The sequence below is a fragment of the Lithobates pipiens genome, unplaced genomic scaffold, assembly GCF_037356315.1.
Source record: "Lithobates pipiens isolate NorthernLeopardFrog02 unplaced genomic scaffold, aLitPip1_a1.2 Scaffold_13, whole genome shotgun sequence".
In the NCBI taxonomy this organism is placed as follows: domain Eukaryota; kingdom Metazoa; phylum Chordata; class Amphibia; order Anura; family Ranidae; genus Lithobates; species Lithobates pipiens.
In genome coordinates this window covers 338,752,084-338,773,912 of record NW_027507718.1, presented here as the reverse complement: position 1 = coordinate 338,773,912, position 21,829 = coordinate 338,752,084, and the positions used below count along the sequence as shown (strand labels likewise).

General features: G+C 41.7%; 1 protein-coding gene across 2 annotated transcripts in view; it reads left to right on the top strand.

Annotated features, from left to right (window-relative positions):
- The window catches only part of LRBA (LPS responsive beige-like anchor protein), a 939,113-nt gene that overhangs the window by 139,237 nt on the left and 778,047 nt on the right, over positions 1-21,829 (top strand). For both annotated transcript variants that reach the window (XM_077477021.1, XM_077477022.1), the window contains exon 22: positions 17,679-18,650. In XM_077477021.1, the coding sequence (XP_077333147.1) occupies positions 17,679-18,650 (972 nt within the window). The remainder of the gene's footprint in view (positions 1-17,678; positions 18,651-21,829) is intronic.

Sequence of the window (21,829 nt, the reverse complement as noted above, 5' to 3'; positions counted from 1 at the left end):
TCTAACGCTGTGCCTGTCCTCCTCTCATCTCACTTCGCTGCTGGTCTCACAAAAAAATATTAATAAAAATGCTATAAAACTATCCCCTAATTTGTAAACGCTATAACTTTTTTTGCGCAAACCAATCAATCGCTAATTGTGATATTTTTGGTTAAAAAAAAAAAAATGTAGCAGAATACGCATCAGCCTAAACTGAGGCAAAAAATTGTTTTTTTTTTTAAATATTTTTTTAAGGACATTATAGCAAAAAGTAAAAAAAAAAACATTTTTTTTTTCAAAAGTGTCGCTCTATTTTTGTTTATAGCGCAAAAAATAAAAACCACAGAGGTGATCAAATACCACCAAAAAAAAGCTCTATTTGTGGGGAAAAAAGGCGCCAATTTTATTTGGGAGCCACGTCGCGCGGCCGCACAAGTTTCAGTTAAAATGACACAGTGCTGAATCACAAAAAGGGGCCTGGTCCTTTTGGCTGCAAGTTGGTACGGGGCTTAAGTGGTTAATGTGTCTTAGTTGCAGCAAGTGTAAACAAACCCTAAGCTCCCTATGCAGAAAATCCAAAAATGCTATACAAAATGCAAAAAATGTATATCCATTTTGCAGGTTACCAATCCTAAGATATGGTGGCTGCATCAATCTTATTTTTAGACCTTTTTTTCTCTGTTTTCAGACTGATCTGGTTAGTAACACACCTAATGAAAGAGCACAGGGGGCAAATTTGGATAGCAGCGTTGCCAGTCTAGGGCAGTGATGGCAAACCTTGGCACCCCAGATGGTTTGGAACTACATTTCCCATGATGCTCAACCACACTGAAGAGTGCGTCAGCATCATGGGAAATGTAGTTTGAAAACATCTGGGGTGCCAAGGTTCGCCATCGCTGGTCTAGGGTGAGGGGTGTGTTAATTGTACTAGCAGATTTTAATACACTAACAAAACAAAATTGAATTTTGACTAAGGGTCCTTTCACACGGGGCGGATCAGTTCTGATCCGCCCCGTGGATGTCCGTTTGCTCAGCGGGGATCACTCCGCCGATCCCCGCTGAGCAGGGAGATGACAGCTCCGTCTCTGCACACTGCGCAGGGACGGACCTGTCACAGCGCCGCTCTCCCCTATGGGAGATCGGATGACGACGGACCGCAGTGCCCGTCGTGATCCGATCCGCAGACGGATGGAAAAATAGCTTTTTCCTCCGTCACACTTTTTCGGATCGGAGCGGGTCGGATGTCAGCGGACATGTCACCGCTGACATCCGACGCTCCATAGAGCTCTATGGAGCACCCGTTCAGGTCCGCCTGAAAAACTGACAGGCGGGCCTGAACGGGTCGTCAGTGTGAAAGGGGCCTAATACTTTATAATCTGTTAGAGCAAACAGATATTTTTTTTTCATACATCATGGGAGTACACTATAAATCATGACTACCTGGGTTATGCAACACCTATAGGTGAATGGACACTGGCAGAAAAATAAACACAGCCCCCCCATATAACCCCTATTACCCAGGAAGTTCCTCAGTTTTTATCACTAGTGTCTGAAGGTGAGGGCCACTAAAGGGCAGCTGTGCATGACAGTACCAGGCTCTCCAGTGATTCTGGAAGGCATATGGATATTGGGTGTCCAGATATATTCCTATAACTGGGAGGCTAAGATGGATGATACCCAGGCCCCGCTGCGAAGGTATTGGACGTTTAATCGTGGATTGCCTGTAATATGGCCAGTCAGTGCTGCACCCTGAGGATATGGAACCCTGTGCTGTTGTAACTGACAAAAATTTCTCCGGTAGGGTGCTTTTACAGGTCCAGGACAATGGACCCCAAAAGGGGATTAAGTCCCTGAGGGTCCAAAATTAAATAGCCTGCCATAATTGACGAAGATTGAATCCTTGTTCTGAGGACAGGATCCTGCAGCGAGATGTGCAGTATGAGGCCCCTTTATGTGGGGATCACAATTTAGGCTACCTAGAGCTCCTTCCAGTTCTTCCACTAGAGCAATATGGAAGTTTTCCCCTTAGGAAAAGGCGGGACTTTTAAGGCATAAACTGTGACTCTACAATAGTTTATAGGAATATATAAATTACTTTTCTTGAAACATAAGAAAAAAGAATATATACATTCATTTTTACGTTACAAAAGAAAAAAACATTATTTCCTTCATATATTCATAAAACCATAAGACTGTTTTATACTTATTGTTCCAAAGGCATACTCTTATCACATTGTACGTATGCACATTCGGAAGATGTAAGAAAAATGAAACAAAAAAGATTTTGTGCGTCCAATGTAGCCTACGCGTTACGGAGTCATAAGCTCCTTCTTATGACTCAGAGAGAGAAAATAAAAGGAGGGGGAGGGGGCATGCATCACCTTTACTTTCTTAACCAAGACGCAGATATTGGCCCAAAAGGGTGGGGGGGGGGGTCACCTCTCTGGATGGAAACCGGGACCGCAGTGGTAGGTTGGCTGTGGAGGAGGAGGACCGAGAGTGGGCTGAATGCATGTAATTACACGTGCCTTTATTTAGTTACATACTAAAAATATTTTGTTGTAACAAGAGTATAAGTATAGAGAATTTTTTATGTGTATCCCCTCCCCATTACTTCCCATTGTTGTCCTAAAATAGGACAGCCCTGAAAAAGGGAAAAAATATATCTAGAAAAATATATAGTACTAGCGATACAATAGACCAAAAGTGTCAAAAACTACCTTATGATTGATCCTGTGACAGAGGCGTCTTTTACGATAGTCTCCTATGTCCAGAATCCATTCGCCTATTCCAATAGTATAAAACTTTCAAAGTTGCCGCAATGTCTAATAGTCAAAAAACATCTTCCATCTGTAGCCCTATATGGAAGATTTCACATAAGGCACACAGACCAAGTCCAACCTAAGGAAGGGCATACAATTAATCCCCAATCATTACCGAGCAGGGAGGCATACAAAAACAGCATAGAAAAATAAGTTTGTTACCTTCAGCTGTAGCCCTGGAAAGAAACCTTCTCACTGACCATTGCGGACTGAGCACAGACCACTTGTGGCTCATTAATATATTCCACAACCCCGCCTTGTTACCTCCCCTCGCTGGTGAAGATAACGATCACCTGTGTCGCCTCTCACCTCTAAGGCGGTCCCCCGAGTGCGCTGCGCACGGCGTCGCCCCATACCCACATCCAAAATGGCGCCGTGGGAGGAGCGACGTCATGCGCCACGTTCCCACCGGCATGCATGCGCAGACTGTTCCTATGTAACCTATGGATGGAAACAGTCTCGGATATGCTACATCCCCCAGAAAGCACAGCGCCAGCAATACCAGCTGGCAGCTGCACATTCATGTCAGAAATGCAAACACATTCGGCTGTGCGTCTGCCCCAGATATTGGCAGGGCAGACGTAAAAAAACACCAGAGAAAAACGGAAGAATAGGGTGCTATAACACCCCTCCCCCGCTGTTCAGAAAAGTGAACATGACTGCGAAGAGAAAAGCCACCAGGACAAGACAGTAAATGCTGATGCCGATTGAGAACAATCATGTTTCAATTAAAGTATTTTATATATTCCTATAAACTATTGTAGAGTCAGTTTATGCGTAAAAAGTCCTGCCTTTTCCTAAGGGGAAAACTTCCATATTGCTCTATTTTGGGATGTTGGCTAACAGTAAGCGGATTGTAACATATACCTCGCATATCTTGATTTTTATTAGTTCTTCTACTAGAGGCAGTGGTACAGTTTTCCTGTGTTCCTGCAAGTCCCCAGGAGCTGATGAGCTTCTGTGAGTTTCTAAAGTAATATGTTATTGGAGGGTCAGATGACCTAAACAGAATGGATATAGCAGAAATGATATAGTATGAAATAGTGAAACTTATAGACAAAAAAATCCTTTTCTAACAATACCACAAAAAGTATATGATACGCACTAAATAAAATAGATTCGCGAATGCGGGTAATAGACCCACGTGCTGGAAGATAAATGCTAAAGTGCTGATTTCCTTCGCAATCACAAGTGAAAGTAGTGAATACACACAGCCCACTAATAAAGCAAAGCTGAGGCTGTGGAAAATAAATTACTTGTACAAAGAGCAAAAAAATATATATTAAATAAAAAATAAGAATATATTCAATGTCCAAAGAAAAAATTCAAAACGTATAACTCTAAAGTGCACAGCGTAACAATATTCTGTATCCGATACACAAAGTTCTGGTGCTTGTAAACATCATTCGGTATAGGTGCTGTAAAGAGTGGGTATCCCGCGCAGTCCTGCGTGATAAGTATATGGGCGTCCCCTTAACTTACTGCTGTAAGGTTACAGCGTAGATATATGTATCTTTAGGGTCCTTGGTGGTCTTTCCCTTTTTAAGAGTCCTACTGTGATAACCCAGGTCCTGGTTGGCGTTCCTATCCTGCCTATTTCAAGCAGCGTATGGTCCCTTTAAGAGTAGCCTAAGGATGCTCAGGATGGAGGGCCTCACCAGAATACCACCATAAAGGGATTTAAGGAAATAGGAGGGATGTCTCATGGTGTAGTACTTATAAAACATTTATTTTCTCTTAAAGATCGATTCTGCCCAAAAAAATATTAAAAGCCAGCAGCTATAAATACTACAGCTGCTGACTCTTAATAAATGGACACTCACCTGTCCCGGGTTCCAGCGATGCCGAGGCCGATCGACCACTCGGGCCTCGGCTACTGCCGCCGCCATTCGAGGTGAGGGAATCAGGAAGTAAAGCGAATCGGCTTCACTTCCTGGTTCCCTACTGCGCATGCGCGAGCTGCGCCGCGCAATAGGAAATCTCCGTGCTGTCACTGGGACCCGTGTGTGTCCCAGCAGACAGCGCGGCAGGGCAGGAAATGGCGTAGACTCCCGTGGGAGTCTATGCCCGGAAGTGGGTGAAAATACCTGTCTGACAGGTATCTCCACCCCCTCCCCCCTGAAAGGTGTCAATTGTGACACCGGAGGGGGGGAGGGATCCGATCAGCGGAGGTTCCACTTTACGGTGGAATCCCGCTTTAAAACAAGGCAAAGACAGGTACTCGCAAAACATGTATAAATCAATGAGCGGTGAGCTCGATCAGAGTCCCTTCCGGTAGCAGCAGTCCCGACGCGTGTTCGTCGCGTGACTTCATTGGGGGATCAATACAGCTGCTGTCTCCGGGCCTGATTCTGACTCAAGCAATACTCATTCTGGAGTACACAGATGATCTGTTGCTCAGAGAACAGTCGGCTTATCAGTTGAGGTAAAATGTCTCTTGCGGTCCATATTTTGGATAGCTTGTATTTCAATATGCAGAAATTGCCGTTGGAACCAGTGCAGAGTCTAGAGTATCTGGTTGTCAAGCTGGGCACTGTCCAAATAAAGCTGCTGCCTCCAGAAAAGTTATTTTCTCTGAGAAATCCGATGTCTGCACACAGAAATCGCAAATTCCCCCTTCATCTTTGTATGAGACTGCTGAGAAACATGATTGTCACATTCGAAGTTATTCCATACGCTCAATTCCATTCCAGGCCATTACAGAGGAATAGTCTGTTAGAATGGAAGAAGATGGAAAATGTCCTGAAACTCGAGAGGATATGGCCAAAGAAATCGATTTAGTATTTTCAAATTAATGGTAATGGCGAGACTGAAATGGGGATAGTGTGGGAAGCCCATAAAGCAGTAATTCGAGGAATTTTAATAAAGCACGGATCCCGAATAAAGAGAGCTAGAGAAGAACAGGGAGGCAGATTATTGGAAAGGATAAGGGAAATAGAGATGCAACACAAGAAGACAATGGAGAAGGATATAGGAAAAGAATTAGCACACCTAAGAAGACAACTTTCTGATCTCCTCTGGTATAAGGCAAGGGCTATTTTACAACAGAGGAGGGTAATATATGAATCGGGAGACAAGTGTGGTCAGGTGTTGGCTAGGGAAAAACTCTGCTCGTATATACCCTATATCAAAACAAAAGGAAATTTTAAATCTTCAATACCGAAAGATATTGCAGAGGAATTTAGAAAATATTATACTTCATTGTATAACCTTCTGGCACCCTCCCATCCTCCATCACTGGAAGAATATCTTGAATCCTCACACTTGGCAAGATTGCCATCTCCGACACGAAGAAAACTCGAGTTACCAATAACAGAAGAGGTAGCAATAAAGATGTTGAGGCATGGAAGGGCTCCTGGCCCAGATGGATTCACTCTGCAATATTTTAAGTTTCTATCCACTCTTAGCCCCTTACATGGTTAAAACATTTAATGTACAAGGACAAGTATCGCCTCCCCCTGTAGAAGCATTGAGGGCACATATTGTACTAATTCCAAAAGAAGGAAAGGATCAGTCAATATGTAGTAGCTATCTACCAATATCATTACTAAATACGGATTATAAAATATTCACAAAGATAGTTGCATCTCGCCTACAGCCGTTTATGATGCAGCTGGTTCACTTGGACCAAGTGGGGTTTATCCCCACACGGGAAGCTAGGGATAGTACTATTAAAGTTCTGAATTTAATCCATTATGCAAACCAAAGGATGCTGCCAAGTCTTTGTGAATACAGATACAGAAAAGGCCTTTTGATAGGGTCAATTGGCCCTTTATGTTAGGAGTGTTAAAACACATATTCAAAGCCACAAGCCTTGGTGAAGGTTAATGGGATAAACTCTGAAATCTTCCTAATATCCAATGGGACGCGTCAGGGATGCCTCTTGCCGCCTCTTTTATTTGCGTTGACATTGGAACCCTTATTAAATAGAATTAGACAGAACTCCGATATTAAAGGTATCCCTTTAGAAAGGGGATCAGGAATACAAACTCTCAGCATATGTGGACAATCTATTATTGTCACTCTCTAGACCACAAATATCATTACCCAATTTATTAAGGGAAGTAGTGTCACGGAGCTCTGTCTAATTTCAAAATAAACTATAGCAAGTCTGAGGCAATGGGGATATCATTGGAGTGCTCCACTCAAAAGAATTTGGAGAATAATTTCAAGTTCAAATGGACAGTTACCACGCTGAACTATTTAGGGATACAGATCCCGCCTAACCTAACACACATATGCATTACATTTTCCACCTTTATTAAGGGAAATTAGTATATTGTTAGATGAATGGAGTAAATCCTCACACAGTTCCTAAATTTCTCTATTTGTTCCAGGCGCTACCTATCCTGATTCCACTGGCCTTTTTTAGTAAAATCCGAACAGTTTTTACAAAGTTTATTTGGACAAGTAAGCGTCCAAGGATTAACAGGAAGTTGTTAACATTACCTAAAGAGGCGGGTGGAATAGCGGCACCAGACCTATATAAATATTACCAGGCTACTCAGCTTGGCAAAATTATTGATTGGTGCCGTCATAGAGATAGTAAAAGGTGGGTCGCTATGGAACAAGTAAGTTCCATTCCTTTAGATAGAGCCATGTGGTGCTACGCGGCTATACCTCCTATATTAAAAGCCCATCCTTTAATAGGACCTACTCGCTGTATGGGAGCTAAGGCCGTGCGAATCCCGAGGCTTTCAACAGCAAATTCTCCTCTATTTCCTATTCTAGGGAACCCAAGTTTCCCACCTGGCTTAGAGCCAGGGGTATTTAGGAATTTAAAAGAGAAGGAATGTTTTCAGGCCTCAAATTTTCTGAGGGAATCTATATTGCAAATTTGGGCTCCCTGGGAATTATTTTTACAGTCAGAGGGGAAAATGTTGATCGGAGAGGAATTTGAGGATTAGACTAATTGGCTGTGTGATGTGAATCTTACTCTCCGGTGGGTAAGGGCGAAGTACCTCTTTCTTTTAAAAAAAAAAAAAAAAAAAAGGGGGGGGGGTGCCTGGACTGGAGTGTTGCTATGGGGAATTGATAATGTTATTTGTTTGTCTATAAAATTGGCAGGAATACATTATGATGTTTTTTTGTTGTTGTCCAATAGAATATGCCATGGTTAGAAAGTGTTTTTTATATGTAGTTGTACTTAAACATTACTAATAACCTATGTTATGTATTCCTGCAAAGAAATAAAGAATTAAAAAAAAAAGGAAGAAGATTCAGTTGAATCTTGATACATAAAGGGCATTGGTCTGGTGCATGGCTCCTTGGAACTTGGAGGCAGGAAGATCGTTTTTTCTGATTCCCTGTAAGGTACTGACAATGAATTTCAATCTGACTGCATGGGGTGCTGCTCTTGGGTCCCTTTTTGGTTCAAGTGACTTGGGCTCACTAGGAAAGATTGCCAATCTACAATCTACGATAACACTGAGCTGTCAGTCTGGACGGGGCAGCTGCAGGTACTTCCAGCCAGGATCCAGTCAATGTCATGGCGATGGCACATATCAACCATTAGGGGGGCACCAGCATCTGGGCTGCTCAGGAGGAGGCGGCTCTAATTCTGTATCCCAGGGGTGGAAAATTGTCAGGTGGACTTCTCAGTTGCTACTGTTTGGCGCCATAGGGGAGGTCTCTTCATTCCGACGTATTTAGGGCACTTTGCCAGCGATGAAGCACACCAATGTGGATCTTATGGCATCCAAATTCAATAAGTAACTGGACTGGTTTGTCTCCAGGACCAGAGACCCACAGGCATTTGCGGTAGACAGATCCTCGTTGACACCATGGAGCCAGTTCTATCTAATAAAATGCTTTTCTTCAGATTCAGCTTCTTTCATGTCTTTTGCACAGGATGCGAGTGGAAGGAAAAGGTAAACTAGTGATTCCGATCAGCCCAGAAGAATGTTTTATGCCCACATTGTGAACTTGGTGGTGGATGGCCCTTGAGCACTTCCAGCTCGACTGGACCTCCTGTCGTCCATCCTGCTTTAAAATCCCTCAACTTAATGGTTTGGCTATTGGAACTCAAGTTCTGAAGGGGAGAGCAGTTTCTGACATGGTCATTTCCACATTTTAATGAGAGCCAGGAAGGCCTCTTCCAGGAATATTTGCCATAGGACCTGCACATATTATGGGCTGATGTGAGGCTAGGAAATTGCATCCCTGTTAATATGTGATGGGTGATTTTTGGCTTTTCTCCAGTCAGGTGTAGAATTTGAAGTTGGACCTAAAGCGGAGTTCCACCCAAAAGTTAAACTTGCGCTTATAGGCCCCCCCCCCCCTCCGGTGTCACATTTGGGCTCTTTTGTGGGTGGGGGGTGACCTGTTTTTGACAGGGCCCCGTCTTGGAATGCGCAGTGTGCAGTAGGGAACCAGCAGTGAAGCCTCGCTGCCTTTTTCCTTTATCAGGAGTTGCAGCAGCACCCGGGAGTCGATCCAAAGTTCGGGCGGGGTTGCCAACATCATGGGCTCCCTGGACAGGTAAGTGCGCTAATTACAGTATTTGTAGCTGCTGACTTTACATTTTTTCCACCCAGGCTGGACCTCCTCTTTAAGTACCATTTTTAAAGGACACGTCTTGGCCTCAGGAGTTTTTCTTCCAAATGTCAATTGCTTCTCATTTCATTGGTACACACGTGGCCCAGATGATTCTGTCGGTTAGGATGTGCTTGTGTCTGTGAAAATTTGGTCTGGTTTCTTTAGCAGAACGATGAGATGCCTATGTAAACGAGGCATTTCCCTGTTCTGCTTAGTAACATGACAGATCTACTTGTCATCGGGAGCAGTGATCGCTGTCATGTCAGTGGTAGCCCATCCCCACTCTCTCCGTTGGAATCGCTTCCTAGGACACACTTAACCCCTTGATCGCCCCTTGGTGTTTAATCCCTTCCCAGCCAGTGTCATTTATACGGTAATTGGTGCATTTCTATAGCACTGATTGATGTATAAATGACACTGGTCCCAAAATGGTGTCCGCCATAATGTCGCAGCCACGATAAAAATCGCAGATCACTGCCATTATGAATAAAAAAAATAAAAATGCCATAAATCTATCCCCTATTTTGTAAACGCTATAACTTTTTTGCACAAACCAATCAATATAAGATTATTGCTATTTTTATTTATTTTTACCAAAAATACGTAAGAATACATATCGTCCTAAACTGAGAAAGGAAATAATTTTTTTTATATATACATCTATATCTCTATATTCTAATGGCTCTCTCGCGCTCTCTTTTTATTTATATATATATATATATATATATATATATATATATATATATATATATATATATATATATATATATATATATATATATATATATATATATATATACACACACTAGATTATAGAGATTATAATCTAGTGTGTGTGTGTATGTATGCACAGAGCCGCATTATTCATTCATTCGTAGACTCCTTTTAAGGCATGAACTATTAGTACTGTCTGCCGACAGACTTATAGTTTGAATTAACTGTGGGCGCTTTGATCAGCATGCTTATAATTTATTCACATTGCCTGTACAGAAGTAGGGCAACAGAGCTGTGGGCAGTATCTGCAGGAGCCCAACTTTGCAGGCACCTGTTTAAAAAAATAAATTTTTTTACCTGCAAAAATATGTGCATTTATAATTTTTTTAAAGTAAAGGTGAACTTAGTCTTTAAAAGAAGAGAATAAAACCAGCTTCAATATTTAAATTTAATCTAGAGATTTTTTTTCTCGCACCCCAGCCCTCCTATACCATTTTGACCCTTTTCTTTGTTACATTTGTATTACCTAGGCTAATAATAACTTTTTATTGGTTGAAATTTCTTTACAGTTATTTTAGTGTTGAAAATATTTTTATTAAGACATGTCAAATAAAAAAAAAACAATAAACAGTAACCATCATGAGGCATATGCAGACAGAAACAGTAACTGAGGTACAATTACAGGAGACCGGCTAACGACAAACGGCCACAGCCGGTCCCTGACAGCAGGCTTGGAGAGTAGAAAAGACGGCCTGTGCTCCGATCCCTAAGGTCACAGTAGGGAGAAGCACCCATGGGTTACTACATGATGCAGTTTTTAGACAAGATCATAAAAAAAAAGAAAGAACAGAAAGGAAGAGAGGAGAGAAAGGAGCAAAGTAAAGAGGAGCAAGGCAGTGTAGGGGAAAGCTAAATAGCAGAAGAAGAGGAAGAAAAAAGGGGGAGGAAGGGGGGAGGGGGGAAGGAATTTGGGTAGGGGGGGTAGGGTAAGGGAGAGCCCACAGCGTCCTCATGCGTTTAGGATTTGGTTCATTAAAGTGTCAGAAGAAGAGAAGCGGAGCCAGATTGACCACTGAGAAACAAATTTGGTGTAAGTGTCATTGTCCAGTGCCAACATCTCCTCCATTCTCATGGTGTCATTCATAATCGATACCCACCGTGACAATGGGGGGGTGGTCGTCGTCTTCCAATAGGCAGGTATCAGCTGCCTAGCGGAGGACATAAAGAAACGGAGCAACCTTTGTCTCTGTGATTTAATAGACCCTGGCAGAATAGAGAGTAATGCAATTTTTGGAGAGATAGGAACCGGGGTATCAGCCAAGAGATTGTAACATTCAAAAACCTGTGTCCAGAAGGGGCGGATCCTCTCACAGTCCCACCAGACATGCATGTAAGTTCCGACTGAAGCTTCACAGCGCCAACAGGTGGCCGGGGTAGACGGGAAAATCCTATGCAAAGTAGCAGGATCCCTGTACCACCTGGATAATAGCTTGTAGTTCTTTTCTTGGGAGTAGCAGGAGATTGTTGACTTATGTGTGAAATGAAAAGAGGTATGCCATTCCGGCACAGAGATGTCCTCACCCAAATCCGCAGACCACAGCCTGGTGTAATGTGGGAGTTGATCATGTGCTAAAGTCTGTAGTAGGTTATATAAGGAGGACAGTAAGTGTTTGGGAGTTTCAGGGAGCGAACACAGTTCCTCGAAAATGGTAAGTTTGCGATGTATCTGAGAGGAGGAGTGTAGTCGTTTGGCAAATGCGGACACATGTAGGGCCGTGAGCCAATCACCGGATTCTGTCACAGAGACCGGGGTGCCCTGAGAGGGGTGCACAAAGTTACGGGCCTGCGGCCAATCTGTGCGCTTAAAAGGTCCTAGGGAGGCCGCCCCCGCACTTTGTGGCAAAGCAGGATGGTCAAAGAGGGACGTCAAGGGGCCCGGGTCCGAGGAGAGAGTGGAGTTTAGTCCCGTCCTGTACCACATCGTCAGAGAGGCCAAAGTCAGAGGGGACAAGGAGGTCATACGAGAGTAGCCCAGGTTATAACCCCATGGAAGGGCTCGGAGATCTACAGGGGAAAGGTCCTGTTCAACAGACACCGAGGCCTTGCAGGAAGGGCGAGAGAACCACTCAATGATGCGAGTCATATGAGTGGCCTTATGGTAAGTCTCAAAGTCAGGGAGGCCTGTGCCTCCCAAAGTCTTCGGGATCGTCAGTAGTTTAAATTTAACCCTGGGGAGGCCCCGGCTCCACAAGAATCTGATTGCCAGCGAGCGTAGGGAGGTAAAAAACGATTTGGGGACGTGGATGGGTATTGTTTGAGATAAGTATAGGAACTTGGGTAGAGTGTCCATCTTCAGGATATTAATCCGTCCGAACCAGGGCAAGGGAGATCCCCCCCACTCCTCGAGGTCTTTCCGTATACGGTTAAGCAAAGGGATATAATTCAGAGAAAACAAATCAGCTAGGTTGGAGGGTATAACAACCCCTAGGTACGAGATCCCCTTAGCCTGCCATTTAAATGAAAAGTTGGATTGCAGAAGGGACAGCGTGGAGGGGGTAAGGGATATGTTAAGGGCTTCCGTCTTAGAGATGTTGAGCTTAAAGTTACTATAGATACCAAAGCGTTGAAATTCACTAAGTAGGGATGGTATGGAGATGTGTGGATTCTGAATATACACTAGGAGGTCATCAGCATACAAGGAGAGTTTGTGATGAGCAGACGGAGTTTGAATACCAAGAATGGAGGGGTTTTGACGTATGGCACAAGCCAAATGCTCAATGATGATGACAAAGAGGAGGGGGGATAGGGGGCAGCCCTGCCGAGTACCGTTGGCAATATCAAAGGGAGCCGACGTTGTGCCGTTGACCAGGACCGTAGCCGAGGGTCGGGAGTATAGGGACATTACTTTTGATATGAAGGAAGCTCCGAGGCCAAGTTGTTCTAGAGACAGCTGTAGAAACCTCCAACTGACCCTATCGAATGCCTTTTCGGCGTCGAAGGATAAGAGGCAAGCTCTCAGACCTTTACGTTGGATCAGGGATATGAGATGTATCGTCTTGGTGGTGTTGTCCCTTGCCTCCCTGCCAGGGACAAACCCCACCTGATCATTATGAATAATCTTAGGCAATAGGGGAGACAGACGGGTGGCTAGGACTTTTGCGAATAGCTTGATATCTATATTGAGCAGGGAGATGGGCCGATAGCTGCTGCATTGGGACGGGTCTTTGCCCGGTTTAGGGATAATAGAAATGTTAGCAGACAAAGATTCCTTTGACGGGAGAATAGAACTGTCCACCGAATTAAAGGCTTTCATCAGAAGGGGAGCAAGCTGGGGGGCAAAAGTTTTGTAGAACCGGGGTGTAAAGCCGTCAGGGCCCGGGCATTTCCCCACTTTAAGGACTTTAATAGCCTGTAAAAAGTCAAAGGTAGTCAGGGGCTCGTCTAAGGTCGCTGCGTCCACAGCGTCAACAGTGGGTAAAGCGGTCTCCAGGACATAAGCCTGCGTGGGGTCTGAAGATGAAGGGGACCCAGCTGGGCTTTACAGTTATTTTAATGACTGATTGGCGAAGGCCAATTATAAGGTGGCTTTGCCATGTTTAGGCAGTTATTTTAACCTAGATTTGATATTTCTTAATGCAACATATTTACATTTAGTACATTTAGAGATGCTTAAATAATGCATACAACAAAAGTTTTTAGGATTTTATTGCTGCATTTTTAAATGAAAATAGGCCCCTAAATGCGCACACTCATGAACAACTGAAAAGTGAAGGGGGGAGGGGGGAGATAGTGTTTGCAAACATAACTTACTACTATATTATACTAAGCATCTGGAAAAATTCTACAAGCCAAGTAGCACTGGTGTTTTGGAAAGAACTTCTGGCATCCATATTTTGGCCCTCCATTTGCATTGAAGTCAGTGGATGTGCATTTTTCCTGGCTTATTAAAAATTCTGCTGGTTGGCCTTTAAATTCCTTGTGTGTGTGTGTGTGTGTGTGTGTGTGTGTGTGTGTGTTTTTTTTTTTTTTCTCTTCTTTTTTTTTTACCCATTGAGTTTTAATCAGATTGAATCTATCTCGTGACATTCAGTTTTGAATGTACATGTCTCCTCTGCATCCACAAGGGGGTGCAGGCATGCTGTGAAAGCATAGGGCTATGATGGCAATGCAAAGAAGCATTGTGGTCTGTCTATAATTTACTACAATAGGAATTATCTTACAATATCTTACGTTTTTTGTATACGACTATACATTTTATTTTTAAACCAGGTAATTGATCGCCTAGTGATTTGAAAAATTTTAAATGTACTGACCTGTTCTTTAAGCAGCACGTCTGTTGTTGATTCTGGGTATAAGTAATTTTCAATTCACTCCTTTCATTGTTTTAAGGCAGCCATAGCCTTTGGCTAACCAATTTAAGACACCTTTCCTCGATAAAAGAACAAATGTTCCAAAAGTGGAAAGGCTTTGCAGTGCTACATATCATGATACGTGCGTCTGCTATAAAAAGCCAAAGAAACTCAATTGCAATTTTATTGTCCAGTATGATAGATTTCCTGCCACCTTTCTAGCAGGGTAGCTGTTTGTCAATGTAGCCCTCTCCTCCCACAGCTGCACCACACTTTATAAGCAGTAACTGCTTCACCAGCATAATTGTACAACTCTCATTATTTTTTTCAAAAGTACACAGAATGCCTGTGTGTCTTTATACATTTTTGTTCAATTTTCCTTTTTTATTTTTTTTCTGCTGTGGAGGCAAAAAATCTGGGTTAAAGGAATGTTAATATGCAAGCTGTATTCTTTATATAAAACCAGTGTAATATGTATGATATAGCGTGTATAATTTTTTATTTTCTATATTTCTACTTTGACTTGCAATAAAAATTTTGTTTTAAATCCTTTAAAATATATCACTTTGTGATTACCACTTTATATAGTATTTGAAACACTCCATAAAGATATAATTTTTATTAATTTTGATTGCATTTGACAAACATTTGTTTTGCTGCATTCCCGGTTTTAAACTATCATACTAAGCATTTGTTCTGCAATTGATGTGATTAACAATCTTCAAGCATGTGTGCCCTTTGACTTTTAAATGTCCAGGTCAGCGAACTTCTTGGCGGCTAAGTTTAAGTGGCTGCATATATTTTAAAGATCTAAAAAATGTCTGCATGTGAAATGTTATAATTTCTCTTGTTACCAATTTGCTCTAACTGAATTTTCTTGGCTTACGCAATCTATATGTGAAGCAGGGAGCAACCCTGTGTACATTCTTAAAAAAAAAAAAAAAAAAAAAAAATGTTTAACAGTGCAATTTGCTGGAAACATGCATATCCTCCCATAGTCTATGTCCTAATGGGTAGTTTCGTTTTTATCTGCTTTACTGAAGCCTTTTTGTTTGACATTTCCAAACGGCATGTAAGCTAGCAGATTTCAGTACAATGTATGGAATGTATGAACAGTTGTGTTTTGTGTAGAGCTTCAGAATTGTTGAGAGTGTTCCAGCAGTGGGGTAAGGTTGGGAAGTTAAGTGAGCTATCATTACCCAAGCATCTGCAGTTCTTTCACTGGCTCAATTATTTCCATTCCTCTTCAGCTAGATGCCACTCTGGCATGATGCAAAGCAGGTTATTTTTTTATTTTTATTTTTTTTTTTATTTAAAAAAAAAAGTGGTGTAGTATGAAACGACCCTTTTCTGCCATCTTTTTTTTTTTTTTGCATGTTTACAAAATGCATATACAATATAAAAATAGTTTTGATATTAAATAAGCGATCTTTGTAAAAAAAATTTGCCCACTATATATAATATTATAATTTTTTTTGTGTGTACATCAGGCTTGAATTAAAAACTGTTGTACTCCACTTGTTGCCTTTTGTCACCTATGCATACCGGTGTGTGCGGAAGGTTAAACCAGCAGATATTTCATTCTGGAGGGTGGCTTGTTTTCTTTATCTGCTGATTCTTGACCTTACTGCTGATATCGGCATGGAGTGCTGCTTCTAGTCAAACTTAATTTCCATCTTCTTACTGAAGAATTGCATCAATAAATGACGACAAATGTGACAAAGTGACAACTTCATTGGGGAGCGTGTCAGTATTGAAACAGTTTACTGTAGGTGGAAAAAAAAGATTTTATCAACTTTTTACACTCGTGTTTAGAGCTAGGCCTCTAAAAAAAATAGTTAGTATAATTTGCCTTTTGTTTAGAAAATGACTCGCATGTCTGCTCTTAGTGAATGTTTGTTTTTCTTCTGATTGATCAGGCTGAAGTAGCACACAATATATTGAACGGATCCAGATCTTTTTTTATCAGCACCATAAAATTGGCTTACCGATGCATAAAAAGAAACATGCCAAGCGAAAGGTGTTTGTGGTATTTATTTATTTTTGCAAACTCCTGTTCATGCAAATTAAGTAACCTATTGCCCCATTAATTCATTTTTTTTTTCAATTAGTTTTTATTGAAAAAAAAAAAAAAATTTTTATGGGGCAATAGGTTACTTAATTTGCATGAACATGAGTTTGCAAAAATAAATAAATACCACAAACACCTTTGGCTTGGCATGTTTCTTTTTATGCATCACTTAATTCTTGAATCATAACCTGTGCACTATATTCATAATGCTTTAGCATTTTAATAATTGATTTTGCTTCAGACAGTTTTCTTGTATTACTTAACTGGAAGGTCCCTTCTTTTGAGAAGTATCATGACATGATTTCTGCAGAAAATTGATCTTAATACAAAATCAAATCACATATTAAGATAAGGCAAGGATCTTTATTGTCTTGCTTTAATAGAATGATAGTTATTTTGTAACATACCATGTTCATAGAAACCGGTGCCCATTTTGCTTGGTTATCTGTGAGAAGAAGCTAAACAGTGTGGGAATTAGTACTGTGAAAAATAGTTTTCGCAGTTTACAGTTATGGATTAACTTTCCAGTTGCAGTAAAGATTAATGACTGTTCTTTTAGCTGGCACATTTAAAGCAAAACCTAGTAATTAATTGCAGTGCAGAGGCTTTTCATTACATATGCAAAGTACATACAGTCAAGAAATAAATTGACTTGTATATTGACTTGCTATTTACAAATACCCAGAGAAATCGCTGCAGCTCAGTTTGACTTGGGTGTGGCATTCTTTGGATGGGTTTAATGTTATTGCAAGTTGGGTTAAATGCAGTGAAATACCAAAACCATGTATACAGAAACAACTGCTTCAGTTGTGTTTTTTTTTTCACTTTGTTTTGTGTGTCTTTATCCAGTTTGTGTTGATTTAGTAGTCATGATGTGGCCACATGTGAATGTGGTATTTTGGGTACCAAAAAGTTAAAAGGTTTTACTTAAAAAGGTTTTAATTTGTTGCTAAAGTTAATGTCCCACTCCACACAAATTCTTAAAGGTCTTAAGACTATTCTACTAATGCTTGATAGAACTATGTCTTTATAGAGCTCCTGTGGAGAAGGGACATGCGCTAATGAATGCTGGTTTGTGCATGCTACCACTCTTTGTGCTGTATTATTAAAATCACAGTTTAGTCTTTTCACTGTCCCAATGCCATAATGATTAAATTATGTCGCTAACTGCCATAAACTTAAAATGTGTTTTTTCATCAATTTTAGGTCACATTTGAAATGCATAAGGAAAGCTTGGCCCAGGCTTTCAGAGACTACGAAGGTCAAGTTGATGGTGAGATAGGACCCGGACCCTCCAGGCCAATACCCACTGTTTCTGGAAGCAGCAGAACATTTGAGAGCAGGCCTCAGACTCCACCTTTGGAACTCACAGAGGCGCCATCAAATATAGATAATTCACTACCTGGTGGAACTGTAGAAACAGAAGAGAGAACTGAAGGGGAAGAGAAAAATTCTGATACAAAAGAAAACCTGAAACAAAAAGATGGTGAAGATGAAGATGTTGCAGAAGTTGTTATAACAGAAAATCAAAATGAGATTCATGTAGATAAACAATCTACTGGCACGCAAGGGCATGTACCTAGCCTTGTCCTCCTTTCAAACCAGAGCGAAGATATAGGGGCTAATTGTATTGTGGCTGATCAAGCTGACTCTACAGAGAGTTTAACAAAAGAACTGGATGATGGGGAAATCAAATCAAATGAAGATTTGAATACAGAAATGCAGAGTTCAGACTTGTCGCTAAAGGTTTCGACTTCAGTACAGAGTGAAAGCTTAGAAGCACAGGAGAAGGCAACCCACACCGAAAATAGTAGTGAAGTAGACAGTACACAGGTAAAGTGTGCTAATATTCCTGACACTTTGAATGTACCTTCCAGCATAGTTTCTACAGACGCTACACCACAGGACAGTGCCATTCAAGAAGTTATTACAGCACCATCTATGCCCATGGAAAATATTGAATCTTCTTCAGTACCTAGAGAGGAAGGTGCAGTTTCTACCTGTACAAATGGCTCCAATGATATTGGGGATCAAAAAAGCAACACATTGGATGCTCAGAGCTCTGAAAAAAAAATTGCCAAGCTCGATGTGTCAAGTATTGCTTCTGATACTGAAAACTTAGAACTAAAAGCCAGTTCAAATGGTGAATCAGATCAACCTTTGAAAGTGTTGAATGAGGTATTTACTTTTAATTCATATGGTTATCTGTTGGGACTGTGTATGAACATGCATGCTTCTGCGATGGTTGTTTTCAATTGCTATTCAGTTATGTGCCCTATTTATGAAGGGGGTAAAACTTCCAGGGGTCAAGTGGTTAAAGGACTATACTGCAAGTTGAATGGAAGGGCCTCCAAGGTGATATTCCATGAAATATTGCCTGTGTTATATGCAAAACAGGAAAGACGGGGGGCTTAGAAAACGGAATGCATGGCTAAAGACCTGGTGTAACAAAGAATTTAGGTTTCTAGAGCACTGTGTTGACTTTTCATTGGAATACAACCTACATGCTAAATATGGTTTGCACCTAAATGGAAGGGGGTCTGCTGTGCTGGGGAGAAGTTTATGGTAAGGCTGGAAGAATATTTAAACTAGGATTGAGGAGAGAGGGTGAAATGACCTTGTAATGGGCTGACAGGTAAATCAGGTGTCAGTCCCTAATAAAATGGGGGAAAACAGGGGGAGGGCTATGGCAGGTAAGGTTCTCTCATTTTACAATCAACTATTGGAATAGGTACTAATTTTTTATTTTTTTTTATACAAAAAGTGTCCATGAATGAAAGTTTGTTCACCAAATTCAGAAGTCTTAAATCATATAAGCTATCCATGCTAAAACATGTTAATTACAAATGAGCAGCTGCTTAATCAATCTGATGCTAAATGCAAGAACTGTGATAAATATATGAAGCAGTGCTAAAAAAATTCTCAATATTGTGAAAACACAAAAATCCATATAACATCAAACTTATTAGGTGAAAAACATGTGTAAAATCACACCAAATATTTAAATAAGTGTTCAAAAGAGCTGATTCACAAGTATTAAAGCCTCTTACTGGATCTTGTGGACCATCATATCATATGGTATGGTCAAATGCACATGTTGCATCTCCTTATGAAGGGAAACTCTAAAGTGCCAAACGTGATCCAGTCAGGGTTTGTTCCCAAGCAGGATGAAAAATAAAATCCATATATGCCCATAGTGTAACCCATAAAAAACATTTACTCAAAAAATAAGTGAAACTTGCAAAAAATCACATTAAGCAAATCCTTGGGCAATAGGTTTAAAAAAAAAAAACTTGCATATAGCAATAAAAACAGATACAATTGCTATCCCAGAAAGCAACAGGCAAACCGGTCCCTCAGCGACATCACTTTGACGAAACATGGCTATAATGCTTCGTCATCAGGCATGCTTGCTGACCTTTGGGAGAGTCCGGTGCAACCATATAGCCTGCTGCTTTTTTGGGAGCGCAACCTGGTGGTGAAAGCACTACAAATTGTGATTGCAGTGGCACTGGTGGAGAAAGTGAATCGTGGATAGTTTCCTTTGTACGTTCTTGTTTCACATATATTTTTCCATTTTAGCCCTTGCGAATTGGCTCTTAAAGACACTTATATATTTGGTGGGATATTTTTATTTATTTTTTTAATATATGTTTTTCACCTAATAAGTTTTCTGTCATTATATTGATTTATTTTTGTGTTTTCACAATATTGAGTTCAATTATTTAATGCTACTTCATATATTTATCACAATTTCAGAAGTCTGCCAAGCAAAATAGGTGAGTTGGAAGCTTTGCATGAGGAGAAATGTCATTAGATTTTGCTGAATCTTAGCTTACCGTATATACTCGAGTATAAGCCGAGATTTTCAGCCTCTTTTTTGAGGCTGAAAGTGCCCCCCTCGGCTTATACTCGAGTCATCGCTGTCTGCCCGCTCGATCAGCGTGTCGAGCAGACAGACAGCGGCCATTCTATAGTTCAAAAGCCGCGCCTCCGGCTCCGCCTTCGCCTGTGATAGGCGGAACACTGAATTTCCCAGCAGCCTGTGTTCCGCCTATCACGGACTTCGTATCATCCTCGTACTACGGACGAGGATGATACGATGTACGTGATAGGCGGAACACAGGCTGCTGGGAAATTCAGTGTTCCGCCTATCACAGGCGAAGGCGGCGGCGCAGCTTTTGAATTTTACAATGGCCGCCGAGGCGCCGACGAACGAAGAGGGCACGGCACGGGACGGAGGCAAGGCAAGGCACGGCACGGCACGGGACGGGACGGAGGCAAGGCACGGCGGCGAGGCACGGAGGCAAGGAGGCTCGGCACGGGACGGAGGCTCGGGACAAAGGCTCAGGACACAGGTAGGCTGGACACACACACACACACACACACACACACACACACACACACACACACACACACACACACACACACACACACACACACACACACACACACGGATGGATACACACACACACAGGGATGGATGGATGGATGGAGACACACACACACACACAGGGATGGATGGATGGAGACACACACACACAGGGATGGATGGATGGATGGACACACACACACACACAGGGATGGATGGACGGACACACAGGGATGGATGGACGGACACACAGGGATGGATGGACGGACACACAGGGATGGACGGACACACAGGGATGGACGGACACACAGGGATGGACGGACACACACACAGGGATGGACAGGCATGTCTTACCCTCGGCTTATACACGAGTCAATAAGTTTGCCAGTTTTTTTGGGGGTAAATTGGGGGCCTCGGCTTATATTCGGGTCGGCCTATACTCGAGTATATACGGTAATTCTTCATGATTGGACTATTACTATTCTTGACTATGCTCTCTTTCGGAAAAATAGGGTAAACGGGGGCGGCTGTGTCTGTGGGAAGTGATCTCAAAGCGAGTGTGAAAGAGGACCTATTTGATGGAGAGTGTGATGGGGCTGAAGCTTTATAGGTGGAATTGCATATGGGTGTGCATACTACAAAGTTAATCACTGGAGTTTGGTATAGGCCACCAAGTGTTAGAGGAGGTGGAAACCTCGCTCCTCACACAGTTAAAAATGGCTGGCACAGTGATAATGGGTGATTTTAGCTATCTCCAAAATTGACTACTGAGTAATGTTACTGCTGGAATAGAAATGTTTAAACCTATTTCACGATCATTTTATGGTAGGGTTCATAGAGGCCCAAACAAGAAATGATGATCACCTGGACCTGGTAATTTCAAACCATGCAGAGCTTATTACTAATGTTCGCATAAAAGAACATCTGGGTAGCATAACATGTGAACAACCAGCACATGCCTGGAAAATTAAAATACTAGAGTAAT